This window comes from Sinocyclocheilus rhinocerous, unplaced genomic scaffold (genome assembly GCF_001515625.1).
Source record: "Sinocyclocheilus rhinocerous isolate Xijiao unplaced genomic scaffold, SAMN03320098_v1.1 scaffold954, whole genome shotgun sequence".
NCBI classification, from domain to species: domain Eukaryota; kingdom Metazoa; phylum Chordata; class Actinopteri; order Cypriniformes; family Cyprinidae; genus Sinocyclocheilus; species Sinocyclocheilus rhinocerous.
Window position 1 is genome coordinate 43,934 of NW_015644642.1, and position 13,382 is coordinate 57,315.

At 42.4% G+C, this 13,382-nt stretch overlaps 1 protein-coding gene across 1 annotated transcript in view; it reads right to left on the reverse strand.

Annotated features, from left to right (window-relative positions):
* The window catches only part of LOC107758747 (receptor-type tyrosine-protein phosphatase eta), a 58,550-nt gene that overhangs the window by 39,032 nt on the left and 6,136 nt on the right, over nucleotides 1-13,382 (reverse strand). Inside the window, exons 2-6 of the mRNA XM_016576549.1 lie at nucleotides 3,087-3,111; nucleotides 2,810-2,851; nucleotides 2,461-2,517; nucleotides 2,092-2,157; nucleotides 190-246 (exon numbers count right to left, since the gene is read on the reverse strand). Coding sequence (XP_016432035.1) covers nucleotides 190-246; nucleotides 2,092-2,157; nucleotides 2,461-2,517; nucleotides 2,810-2,851; nucleotides 3,087-3,111 — 247 coding nt within the window. The remainder of the gene's footprint in view (nucleotides 1-189; nucleotides 247-2,091; nucleotides 2,158-2,460; nucleotides 2,518-2,809; nucleotides 2,852-3,086; nucleotides 3,112-13,382) is intronic.

Sequence of the window (13,382 nt, forward strand, 5' to 3'; positions counted from 1 at the left end):
GTATTGTTACTATTTCCAATCTCCCAATGTAAATTTAACACGTAGATGCTGATGTTTGATACTTAGGATTTGACATGAAATAAGCACAGTTATTACAATATACCACATTAACAATAAAAACGAATAAAATACAGATATAATGTTTCTATTAACACATTTACTCAGTTGTCCATGAATAAAAATACTCACTTGAAGGAGCTGATGTTTGAGACTCAGTTGAAGGAGAGCTTGTAGTTGCAGGAGCTGCTGGGATATTTAGATGTACGAAGAAAAAAAAAAGTTTTTTTTTTTTTGCATAGTCACATTTTTGCACTGCGAGAATTATTAAAATACATTAAATTGGTGTAATCTGTATGAATACAATATTGTTACTATTTCCTATCCGCCAATGTAAATTTAACACGTAGATGCTGATGTTTGATACTTGGAATTTGACAATAAGCACAGTTATTATTACAATATACTACATTATCAATAAAATACAGATATCATTTTCCTATTACCATATTTACTCAGTTGTCCATAAATAAAACAGTGTTTCCCATACATTGATTTATTTGTAGCAGGCCATCACAATATCAAAACTGACCTCCACAAATAGATTTTTCAAAAGGCTTTGACTTTGTTGAATAAACATGAGCACTGCACGTTTCAAAATCAAAACGCGACGCTAGTGTTTTTGTATTAGTCTATATCTGAAGGAAACCGACTATCTTCAGGAAATTTTCTATTTCATTTCCATTTCATCATGCCTGTCATGCCTGATAAAGCAGCGTTTGTGAGCACAGTGCTGCTTTGTGTACAGCCGTTACTGGGGAAACAGCTATTTTTACGCTCCAAAAGCAGCACATAGTGGCAAACAATGAATTTGCATTTTCATTCAGACCAACGCGAAAATCGGAGAAGGGTATAACTGCAGCCTGGAGATCTCCAAATGGGGGCGGGAACTCCAAAACGGGGTGGGAGCTCCAAAATAAGGCGTGGCTTCCCCCCATTGACAGACAGGCACATGACACGCATGCGCAATTTCCCCCCCCCGTGAAATTGACTGCACGGCGGGATTGGCGCTGAATAGCGTGGTAAAGAAAGTTGCAGTTCACGAGATAAACAGTTAATAAGATTATGCGATATGAGATTTTTCCGTAACTCCTCAATCAGACCTCACCGGACAATGGCACCGTTTTAGTTACACCCAGCGTCACTACCCCCTCCTACCCTGCGAATTTCGTTCCCCCGAAATTCGGGGCGCCCCCGTTGCTTGGAACACAGCCATAGAGTAAAATCTTTACCCTTCGCTGGGACGGCTCGTGGGTGATTCCCGTTTACATCATGAAGCAGAGGTTCAAACTCCAGTCAGAACACCACACTGTAAAATCCAATAGTTTACCTTACTTAGATTTAGTTAGTTATCTTTACTTAGTTGTTATACTTACTAGGTTTTATTAAGTTACAGCTACTTTCAAGGCAAATAAAACAATTTACTTACTTCCCTTTGGTTGGGCACTTTGAACTTGGTTTAGGTTACTATAATTTACTTCCTGTTAATGCAGTAATGCATTATGAAGTCAGAGTTATTTGATTTCAAAGGAAGAAAAGTAATAAATAGATTGCTTTTAGAAGGTGACTTATCATCTAATTAAAGCAATCATTAGTATTGTTTGCTATGTGTGTTTATTAAAGAGCTTTATCAAATTTCTTTTTTCATAAATACCCTGAGATGTTTTTATTTAGGTTTATATAAACCTTAAATAGTGAGTGGTAATATGCTAAAGTCACACACAGACTTAAACATTCAGCATGTAATTTTATTTTGAAATGTAAGTCAATACCAATTGGCTGAAGCCACAGCCAATGGTGAAAGTCTTTGCGCGAGGAGACCCCACCCAATTTGGAGGTTCTGCCCACTTTTGGAGTTCACGCCCCATTTTGGAGTTCTCCGGTCCGCAGTTATACCTACTTGGAGAATCGACTGATGGTTTTACTCAGCAAACACGCAGAGCTGTAAATGTGAACTGGTATATATATCCCACGGGGGGAAGCCCCGCCACACATAGAGCATAAGTCCGTGGGAAACACTGCAAAAATACTCACTTGAAGGAGCTGATGTTTGAGACTCAGTTGAAGGAGAGCTTGTAGTGGCAGGAGCTGCTTGGACATCTTGATGCATGAAGAAAAAAAAAGTATATTTTTTGTGCATACAATCAAATTTTATACTGTGAGAATTGTTGTTAAAATAAAATTGCTGTTATATATGAATACGATATTTTATTTTTTTCTATTTCCTATTTCCCAATGTAAATGTAACATGTAGATGCTGATGTTTGATACTTGGGATTTGACATGAAATGAACACAGTTATTATTACAATATACCACATTAACAATAAAAACGAATAAAATACAGATATAATTTTTCTATTAACAACATTTACTCAGTTGTCCATGAATAAAAAATACTCACTTGAAGGAGCTGATGTTTGAGACTCAGTTGAAAGAGAGCTTGTAGTGGCTGGAGCTGCTGGGATATTTAGATTTACAATGGGAAAAAAAAAAGTTTTTTCACATACAGTCAAATGTTTTGCACTGCGAGAATTATTAAAATACATTAAATTGGTGTAATCTGTATGAATACAATATTGTTACTATTTCCTATCCCCAAATGTAAATTTAACACCGGGCTAGATGCTGATGTTTGATACTTGGAATTTGACATGAAATAAGCACAGTTATTATTACAATATACTGCATTATCAATATCATTTTCCTATTACCACATTTACTTAATCACCCATGAAAAAAAAAATACTCACTTGTTTGAGACTCAGTTGAAAGAGCGCTTGTTGTGGCTGGGGCTGCTGGGACATTTAGATTTATGAAGAAATACAATTATAATTTAAGTAATATTCATTGACATGCTTAAAAGAAAATGTCTGAATGTAATGAATGATGTATTGAAATTATTAATTGAAGAATGTATGACATTAAGTGTAAACAGCATTACATATTGTATTACAGTAACAGGATATAAACATATTAACTGGTGGGACTCTGATGTTTCATACCGTGACTGTAAATGTTATGACTGACCTGTAACAGTCTGCGCATTCAACCCCTGCAGAAAGAAGCGAAGTGCATAATTAATAGAGATGAAAACTCAAGTAATGAAAGTCTGCGTCACAAAAAAAACGACTTAAACCTGGACTTTTTATTCATTAACTGTCGACTTCAGACTTAAATTGCACTTAAATCCAGACGTTAGTGACCAACGAGGAGCAAAGACAAGCATATTTTTCTAGATACCGCCATTTTGTGAGGTCATTTACTCCTGAATTAATCAACACGACGTTATGAATTAGTAACGTACTAATTTGCACAATACATAAACCCATTAACGACAAAAGAAGGCACAGCATATGAAAACCACACGACCAGTTTTAAAGGCCTCTTATTTATCTGTAAAATCCGCTCCGCAAGCTTCAGAAACACTTTCACACATTCACTCCGAAGTATTTCTGTACCGTACAGAAACTCTGATTGGTCCATTTTTAAACAAAATATTGTGATTGGTCAAACATGTTATTCATCTTATTGTGGTTGGTCAATCTCCACCGGTGCTGAGAAAAGAGACACTTTTTGCTGCGGCTTTTCATTTCTAAAATAATTTACACAGCCATTAGGGTGTCTTTTGATGTCCTGTACATAAATAACTAATTTGCCATGATAACAAATGACTAAGAAAGGGTGTGTTATATTAGGCTAAGGTTTTATATTCATAAAAAAGCATTACTTGGCTCTTTAGATACATTTTCTAGATTTTGTTTAGTTTTGTGTAAGAGGATGCTATTTTGCTATGTCCCATGCACTGCTCATTAAATCTGAATGAGTAGAATATAGTCAAATCCTAAAATTTAAAACTTTTGTTCTCCTTTTAATATTTTGTTAAATAAGAGATGACTCAATTTGAGTGTATTGATCATTTGGTAATAAAAATTACATTTTTATTTAATAAAAAAGAAGAGTTTGTCCATGTCTCTTGAATGGTTGTCCACCCTGTCGTATTCGGGAATCCGCCCCTTTAAGAAAAGGCCATCCACTTTAGTGACATCAGGACAACAGATTTTTTGTCTCTTCAGTGGCGGGAATTTCAACGGCTAAGGTGCATAAGTTGGTGCCTTTTCAGTTGACAAATTATATCAATGTGATTGAGAATGTAATTATATTATTTATTATTATTATATTAATTTTTTTCAAAGTTGAATAAATGTTTCATTGTCATATTTTCTCATGCTTTGTGTGTTCTGCTTATGTCCACCCCGTTATGTGCTGGTCCACCCTGTCATCTTGATATTTTAAAATAATATTTAAATAATAATTCAATCATATCTATATAATTGTCATGGAGTCTCTGCCTTCACAGTCACCTACGTCACCTCAGTCACCAGCCCCGACACACACCAGATCGCAATCACCAGAATACTGATCACCCGCACCTGCAGAGACTCATTAGGCGCACTATATTCCTGCACTCCTCTCACTGCCTCACTGTCCGGTCTACCCTTCACCAGCTTGAACTTAGCCTGACTCCTACCTTCATCTGATCTGTTGTTTACTTACCCCTGGAAGCTCCATCGATCCTGATCTCCAACGATCCCGTTCTCATCGTCTCCGGATACCTGCAAAGGATACCAACGAACTACCCAGAGCTAAGAACCCAAGAACTCTCTAGCATCTCAACTGGCAGAGCACTGTTGTGGGCACGAGCAATATGGAACGCCAATATTGCCATAATCAACTCATATGATGCTTTCACTAATCATTTCAAGGAAGTGCTTGGCTCTGCTACAGGAATGCTATCCTTCCCTGACCAACTCCTGCGGCTGCATCAAGGCTCTTCTACCACCAGCAAATACACCCTGCAATTTCGGACGCTAGCGGCGACTAGTGACTGGAACGAAACCGCTCTCCTCAGTGCCTACCGGCAGGGTTTCCGCGCTCAATCCGCACTCAAATGGCCATCTATGACGATACTATGGGGTTAGAGAGCTTCATGCAAAGAGCCACACGCATCTCCCAACGGTTGTCAGCCTGCCAGCCTGACGAAGCCGTCCACCAGCCTGCAGCAGCCACCAGCAGTCCCCAAGTACCAGAACCCATGCACATGGATTCCACCAGACTCACTCGCGCTGAGCGCGCTCGCCGCCTAGCGGCTGGACTGTGCCTGTACTGCGCTGCTCCAGGCCATTTCATTCAAGCCTGCCCCGTCAGGCCCCCACGCCCTGTGGTGAGTACTATTCAACTCGAACCAGTAATCTCAACTTTATCCTTGTTACCAGTACAACTATTCACCACCGATTGTTCTGTTTCAGTCTCCGCCCACATCGACTCGGGCTCTTTGGGCAATTTCATATCACGAGACCTCCTAAGCCGTCTCCATCTGCCTCGTCAACGTCAGGCCCAAGAGCTCAGAGTCAAGACCACTCAGGGAAAACCGCTAGGGCGTGGGCGGGTCAACTACCGAACTCCGCCGATGAAGCTGAAGATCGGATGTCTGCATGAGGAGGCCATCACATTTCTGGTACTGGAGGGATCTACCGTCGATATCATCCTGGGATGCCCCTGGCTCACTCTCCACTCTCCAGAGGTCAGATGGGAACCCAGTGCGGTAACTTGCTGGAGCAAGTCGTGCCGGCAAAACTGTCTCATGGAGATCCCTAAACCACCTGCGTATCTAGTCTGAGCCCAAGTTACCTCCACCCTAGTCAAAAGTCCGGAAACTCAAGAGACACCTGCTGTCCCATCTGACTGTGGCGTTCCAGGATGTCTTTAGTAAGCGGGCCGCCACCCGCCTTCCACCTCATCGGCCATGGGACTGTGCCATTGACCTGCTGCCTGGGATAAAATTCCCCAAAGGTAGAGTATACCCTCTGTCCATCCCGGAGCGCAAGGCCATGGAGGATTACATCCAGGAGGCTCTCAAACAGATTCATTCAACCATCCACCTCACCAGCTGCCTCGAGCTTCTTCTTCGTGGGCAAGAAGGATGGGGCCTTGAGGCCGTGTATCGATTATCGCATGCTAAACTCCCAGACGGTAAAGCTGCCATACCCACATCCCCTGGTCCCAGCCGCCCTCGAGGAACTCCGTGGAGCCCGCATCTTCAAGTTGGACCTGCGGAGCACGTACAACCTCGTTCGTATCCAGGAAGGTGACGAGTGGAAGACGGCATTCATAACTCCTGCAGGCCACTATGAATATCGGGTCATGCCGTATGGCCTAGCTAACTCACCATCATTCTTTCAAGGCTTCATGAACGAGGTGTTCCGGGAGTTCCTTCATCTCTTCGTGATAGTCTACATCGATGATATCCTCATATATTCCCGGAACCTGGTCGAACATTGCCGCCACGTGAAGCAGGTCCTCCAGAGGCGAAGTTCGAATTCCATCGCTCCACGGTTCAGTTCCTCGGTTACGTCATCAGCCGGGATGGGATTCAGATGGACCAAGGGAAGGTAACAGCCATCAAGGAGTGGCCGCAGCCCCAAACTGTTAAGGACCTGCAAAGATTCCTTGGATTCGCAAACTTCTACCGACGGTTTGTCAAGAACTTCAGCATACTCACAGCTCCTCTTACCTCCCTGCTCCGAGGAAAGCCCCAGTCCCTGTCCTGGAGCCCCAATGCCCACAAAGAATTCAAACAACTCAGGGAAGCCTTCAGCACGGCCCCCATCCTTCGTCATCCCGATCCCCAAGCTCCCTTTTGTGATGGAAGTGGACGCCTCCACCACCTGTGTCGGGGCCGTGCTGTCGCAGCACTGTGGTGAGCCTCCCAGCCTCCATCTTTGCGCTAACTTTTCAAGAAAACTGACCCCAGCGGAGCAGAACTACGACATCGGCAACCGGGAACTGCTCGCCATCAAATTAGCTCTGGAGGAGTGGCGTCACTGGCTGGAGGGAGCTCACCATCCTTTCACTGTCATCACCGACTATAAAAATCTGCAATATCTCAGAGATGCTAAGAGACTCAGCCCACGTCAAGCCAGATGGGAATTGTTCTTTACTCTGTTCCAGTTCACCATCACTTACCGTCCCGGAAATCGCAACTGCAAAGCCGATGCCCTATCGCGCCTGCACTCTCCAGACACACCCACCGAACCGGAACCCGGAACCCCTCCAGCTCTGATAGTCAGCCCCATTCAATGGAACATCTCCAAAGACATCCTTGACGCCACTCACACCGAGCCTGCTCCGCTGGAAGGCCCAGAGGGGAAAACCTATATCCCAACATCACAACGCCAAACCCTTCTGGGCTCAGTTCACAGAGTACCCCTGGTCCCACATAGGAGTGGATTTCATGACTGACCTACCCATCTCCGACAGAAGCACCTGTATCCTTGTAGTAGTCGACCGTTTTTCTAAGGCCTGTAAATGTATACCCCTCAAAGGTCTGCCAACAGCAATAGAAACTGCAGAGTGCCTATTTACCCATGTTTTCAGAAACTACAGCACTACAGGATGTGGTTTCAGACCGGGGTCCCCAGTTTATCTCCCGTGTATGGAAAGCCTCTTCCGACTCCTGGGAGTGACCGTGAGCTTGTCCTCCAGGTACCATCCTCAGACGAATGGCCAGACTGAGCGAAGGATCCAGGAGCTCGGGCGTTACCTCCGGTCATACTGCCACGAAGATCAGCACAGCTGGAGCCATTTCCTCCCCTGGGCCGAGTATTCACAACTCCCTCCGACAGAACACCATCGGCCTAACCCCCTTTCAGTGCATACTCTGTTACCAAACCCCGCTCTTCCCATGGACGGAAGAGCCCTCGGAGGTTCCAGCTGTGGACTACTGGTTCTAGGTGAGCGAGAGAGTGTGGGACTCGGCTCACGTCCACCTCCAACAAGCAGTGCAGAGGCATAAGGCCTTCGCAGATGCCCGGCACACCTCTACTCCTACTTACCAGCCTGGAAAGAAGGTCCGGCTGTCCACCCAGGATATGCGCCTCCGCCTGCCCTGTAAGAAGCCGAGTCCCCACTACATTGGTCCGTTCCCCATACAGAGGCAGATTAATGAAGTCACCTACCTTCTCCAGCTTCCATCCGGGTACCAAATTCACCCCGCATTCCATGTTTCCCTCCTCAAACCTGGAATATCTAGTCGACTGGGAAAGATACGGACCGGAGGAGAGGTCCTGGGTGGCTTGGGATGATATACTAGACCCATCGTTGCTGGAGGAGTTTCACCGCACCCATCCTAATCGTCCCGCACCCCGAGGTCGAGGCCGCCCTCGTCGCCGCATGTGGGCGTCAGGAGCCGCCCCTGGAGGAGGGGGTAATGTCAGGGAGTCTCTGCCTTCAGTCACCTACATCACCTCAGTCTCCAGCACCAACACACACCAGATCGCAATCACCAGAATACTGATCACCCGCACCTGCAGAGACTCAATAAGCGCACTATATCCCTGCACTTCTCTCACTGCCTCACTGTCCAGTCTACCCTTCACCAGCTTGAACTTAGCCTGACTCCTACCTTTATCTGATCTGTTGTTTACTTACCCCTAGAAGCTCCATTGACCCTGATCTCCAACGATCCCGTTCTCATCCTCTCCGGATACCTGCAAAGGATACCAACGAACTACCCAGAGCTAAGAACCCAAGAACTCTCTAGCATCTCATGTTATCTATCTCTGTCATCTACTTGCTCTCCACATTGTTCAATAAACCCTCTTGTTTGCATCCTTACCTTGTGTCTCTGGCTCGTAGTGTGACAATCCAGTGTGTTCAATATCTAGGTGTGGGGGCAATAACATGCAAACAAAAAAACTGCATCCAAATATCACCGTTTTATCCAAACAAGAAAAAATACATGTGCAAATTGTATGAGTTTCTTTAAAAACACATGGTTTACATAAAATCTTAAGCAAACAAATAACCCTGTTTAGGGAAGGGACATCATACCTTTCAGAAAATATAATTTGCATCTTAATATTGCAATAAAAACGTATTTAACCGTAATATATATCCCCATGACAGGGTGTACATATCTTATGGTTTATGCTTCGAGTAATGGCCCATAATGAACTCTCTTGTGGTGCTTTTGTGTGATATTTTGTGTAGGACTACATTTCTTTGCCAAAGCATGCATTCAAATTATCTGGTTATTTTGTAAAGTTTATATCGTTTTCATTATATTAACCTAACCGTAAACCGCTGTCATTTAATTTAAAAAAAATAAATTTAAAGGCTAAAATTAGATCCAATACATACCACTAGATGGAGACATTGACTTTTCTGTCTGTTTCTTTAAATCACTCATGTAAACAAGAACATGCAAAATGCTTATTACAGATTAAATGCTGTCTTATCACAATTATATCTGTTTTAGAGTAGTTGACATGACAGTGAATTTTATGTTGTGAATGCTTTCATGCTTTTTTCTAAGCAGTTTGCCGACATCAGAAATAATGAGATACAGTGAAGTACTGCTCAAAAGGGTGTTCAAGGGAAGTATTATATACAATGAACACCGAAACTCATTTCATAAAAAAACATAGATGGAAATTGAGTTCTTCCCTCTCAGCTTTAGAGTACAAACACTGACACGCTCTTCTCCGAATATCACAATAAAACTTCAAATGAGTAATGACATCACCGAACCAACTTCCTTGTCACTAACAAAGAGACTGTTAAAATTACTACTGAGAGAGAAACTTTCCAAAAACTACCCGCTATAGCAATCAAATATTTACTGTACTGTTAAATATAAAACCATGATGATCAATAGCAATTTCTATATATTGTCCTGCCTGACCTCTACCCAAGGTCACAGACTACCACTTTATAATGGTGCTAAAGTGTGTGTGTGTGTGTGTGTGTGTATCAGGCATAACATTATGACCACTGACAGGTGAAGTGAATAACACTGATTATCTCTTCATCACGGCACCTGTTATATTAGGCAGCAAGTGAACATTTTGACCTCAAAGTTGATGTGTTAGAAGCAGGAAAAATGGGCAAGCGAGTTTGACAAGGGCCAAATTGTGATGGCGACTGGATCTCCAAAACAGCAGCTCTTGTGGGGTGTTCCTGGTCTGCAGTGGTCTACCAAAAGTTGTCCAAGGAAGGAACAGTGGTGAACCAGCAACAGGGTGATGGGCGGCCAAGGCTCATTGATGCACGTGGAGAGTGAAGGCTGGCCCTTGTGGTCCGATCCAACAGACGACTGTACTGAAGCTCAAATTGCTTAAGAAGTTAATGCTGGTTCTGATGGAAAGGTGTCAGAATACACAGTGCACTGCAGTTTGTTGCGTAGGGGGCTGCATAGCCGCAGACCAGTCAGGGTGCCCATGCTGATCCCTGTCCACCACTGAAAGTGCCAACAGTGGGCACGCGAGCATCAGAATTGGACCATGGAGCAATGGAAGAAGGTGTCCTGGTCTGATGAATCACATTTTCTTTTACATCACATGGATGGCCGGGTGCATGTGAGTCTCTTACCTGGGGAACACATGGCACCAGGATGCACTATGGGAAGAAGGCAAGCCGGCGGAGGCAGTGCGATGCTTTGGACAATGTTCTGCTCGGAAACCTTGGGTCCTGCCATCCATGTGGATGTTACTTTGACACGCACCACCTATAAGCATTGTTGAAGACCGTGTACACCCTTTCATGGAAATGGTATTCCCCAGAGGCTGTGGCCTCTTTCTGCAGGATAATGCACCCTGCCACAAAGCAAAAATGGTTCAGGAATGGTTTAAGGAGCACAACAATGAGTTTGAGGTGTTGACTTGGCCTCCGAGTTCCCCAGATCTCAATCCAATCGAGCATCTGTGGGATGTGCTGAACAAACAAGTCCGATCCATGGAGGCCCCACCTCGCTACTTAGAGGACTTAAAGGATCTGCTGCAAACATCTTGGTACCAGATACCACAGCACACCTTCAGGGGTCTAGTGGAGTCCATGCCTCGACGGGTCGGGGCTGTTTTGGCAGCAAAAGTGGGACCAACACAATATTAGTAAGGTGGTCATAATGTTATGTCTGATCGGTGTATATACCTACTTCTACATCCACACCTTTTTTTTTTTTGAATGAATGAATGAATGAATGATAATTACAGTAGATTCTACCATAAATCTATAAATCTAAATCTACAATATATAAGAAATGATGTGTCAGATCAACCTTTTATCAATCTTAGTGTTCCTGTAGCTCAGAAAAAAAGTATACCAACTGCAAATACAACTGCATACAAATTAAAACAAAAAGGCTTATAATAATAATAATAATAATAATAATATTTTGTTAGTTATTCCCCATGTTTTTATTTGCAGGAATAGGTATAACAACTTAATTTTCTGCATCAAAATAATAAAAATAAATCAATAAATAAATAATTAAAATAAAATCATTTGGCTAGCAAATGCCAGCGTCACTGGTATCATTTCCTAGGGTATATGCTAGTGAAAACAGTTGGATTAAGCACATCAACTGTTACATATAAACAGGCTTGCAAACACTGAATTTGTTTTTCCAAATGAAATTTGCATCGCTTGCCTTATCAGGCCCATGGAAAAATTGTTTATAAGAGAAAAATATTTGACTATGCTAATACAGTATTTAATTATTTTATTGTTTTATTGCCAAAGTTAGAGTCAAGATTTGAACCCGTCTGGACAACATAAGGGCAAAACCTTCCTTATATTTGGTCAAGTCAAATCACATTTATTTACATGCTGCTTTTAAATTATTTGTACTATAGTTCCTTATGAGATTTACCTAACTTCATCATATAGCCTATACTTGCTCTGTTACAAGACCTGCATCCATACAATTAATAACAGTTGAAAAGTTATAAAATAGCTTTGGAAAAGCTACACAAAATAGATTCAGTGCTGGGATACAATCTGGTTTACCAGAAGTTTATACAGTGCCTTGCAAAAGTATTCATTCATTTCATTTTTCTTCAAAAACTTTTTTCACGTTTTGTTATGTTGCAGCCTTATGTTAAACTGCTTTAAATTACTTTTTTCCACATCAGTCCACACTCCATACACCATAATGACAACGCAAAAACAGAACTGTCACAACTTTGTAAATTTATAACAAATAAAAAAAAACTGAAATAAGTGTATTGCATAAGTATAACTCAGTACTTGGCTGAAGCACCTTTACAGCCTCAAGTATTTTTGGGTATGATGTGACAAGCCCACAGTACCTGTTCTGTGAAAGCTAGTTTATAACCACAAGCTTTCCAGGTTTGAAAAGTTTTCATAAATTAACCATGCAAAATAGTACACGTCTTTCTTATCAAACCAAATGCACAATAAACCAAATAACCCTGCATCGTATTAAAATGATTTCGTGAGAAGCAAAGGGAAGTTGCCGACTTTAGAGATGCAAATTGTTAAAGAGAAAACACCTAACAACAAGGGCAAGAAATAAACCACTAACATAGCCATGCATGAATATTTCATTTCAAAATGACTGTCATCCTGCTGATCTAAACCCATATGGTTTCATTTCCACTGCCGGACACATGAGGAGAATCGGACTGGTTGCTCTTTTCCATTCAGTTCATTTCAGTGGAGACTGAGGCTGGGAAAACCAGGAATATTCTGGGTTCAGTTCAAGTTCAAGTTCATGTTGATCAAAGAGGTCGACAGATTGATTGGCCGGCCGATTAATCGGCCGATTTTTGGCATTTTCTAATTAATCGGCATCGGCCGATTGTGCTACAAATTAGGCCGATTTATAGGCAGGTGCATCTGCGGGCAGCTAAGCGTTGTTGCTGAACACCGGAGAATCTCTCTCTGGCTGCGTGAGAGATGGAGCAACTCCCACTCTGCAGCCGCTTCTTGTTCACACACAGCTTCAGCTAATGATGGCAGGGCAAAACAGACCGTTTCGAAAGCGTACGCTATATCTCTCGCTCCAACAGCGCCTCCTGCTGTCAGAGAATGAATTTTCATTTGCAAGTCTGTGGGAAACACTGGTGTCTGTCAGCAAACATAAACAAAAAGCATGCTTCAGAACTGTTTTGAGAAGGTGCTTAAGTTTTGAGCCATGTATTATTACTCTGAATTAGGCTACTACTACTATTACTATCTTGTACCCTGCAATAATCATTTACTCAAACTCACTTTTATGAGATGAAGAAAAAAAGAAAGAAAGAAAATCGGCCAAAAAAATCGGCATCATATATCGGCCATTGGCTGCCCTGATATCTAAATATCGGCATCGGCCATTGAAAAACCAATATCGGTCGACCTCTAGTTGATTACCAAAACATTTTCCAAGGAAAAACTTGTCCCACCTTTACAAAATGCAAAAATGCAGGATACAGTGAGGCACTTACAATGGAAGTGAATGGGACCCATTTTTGGAGGATTTAA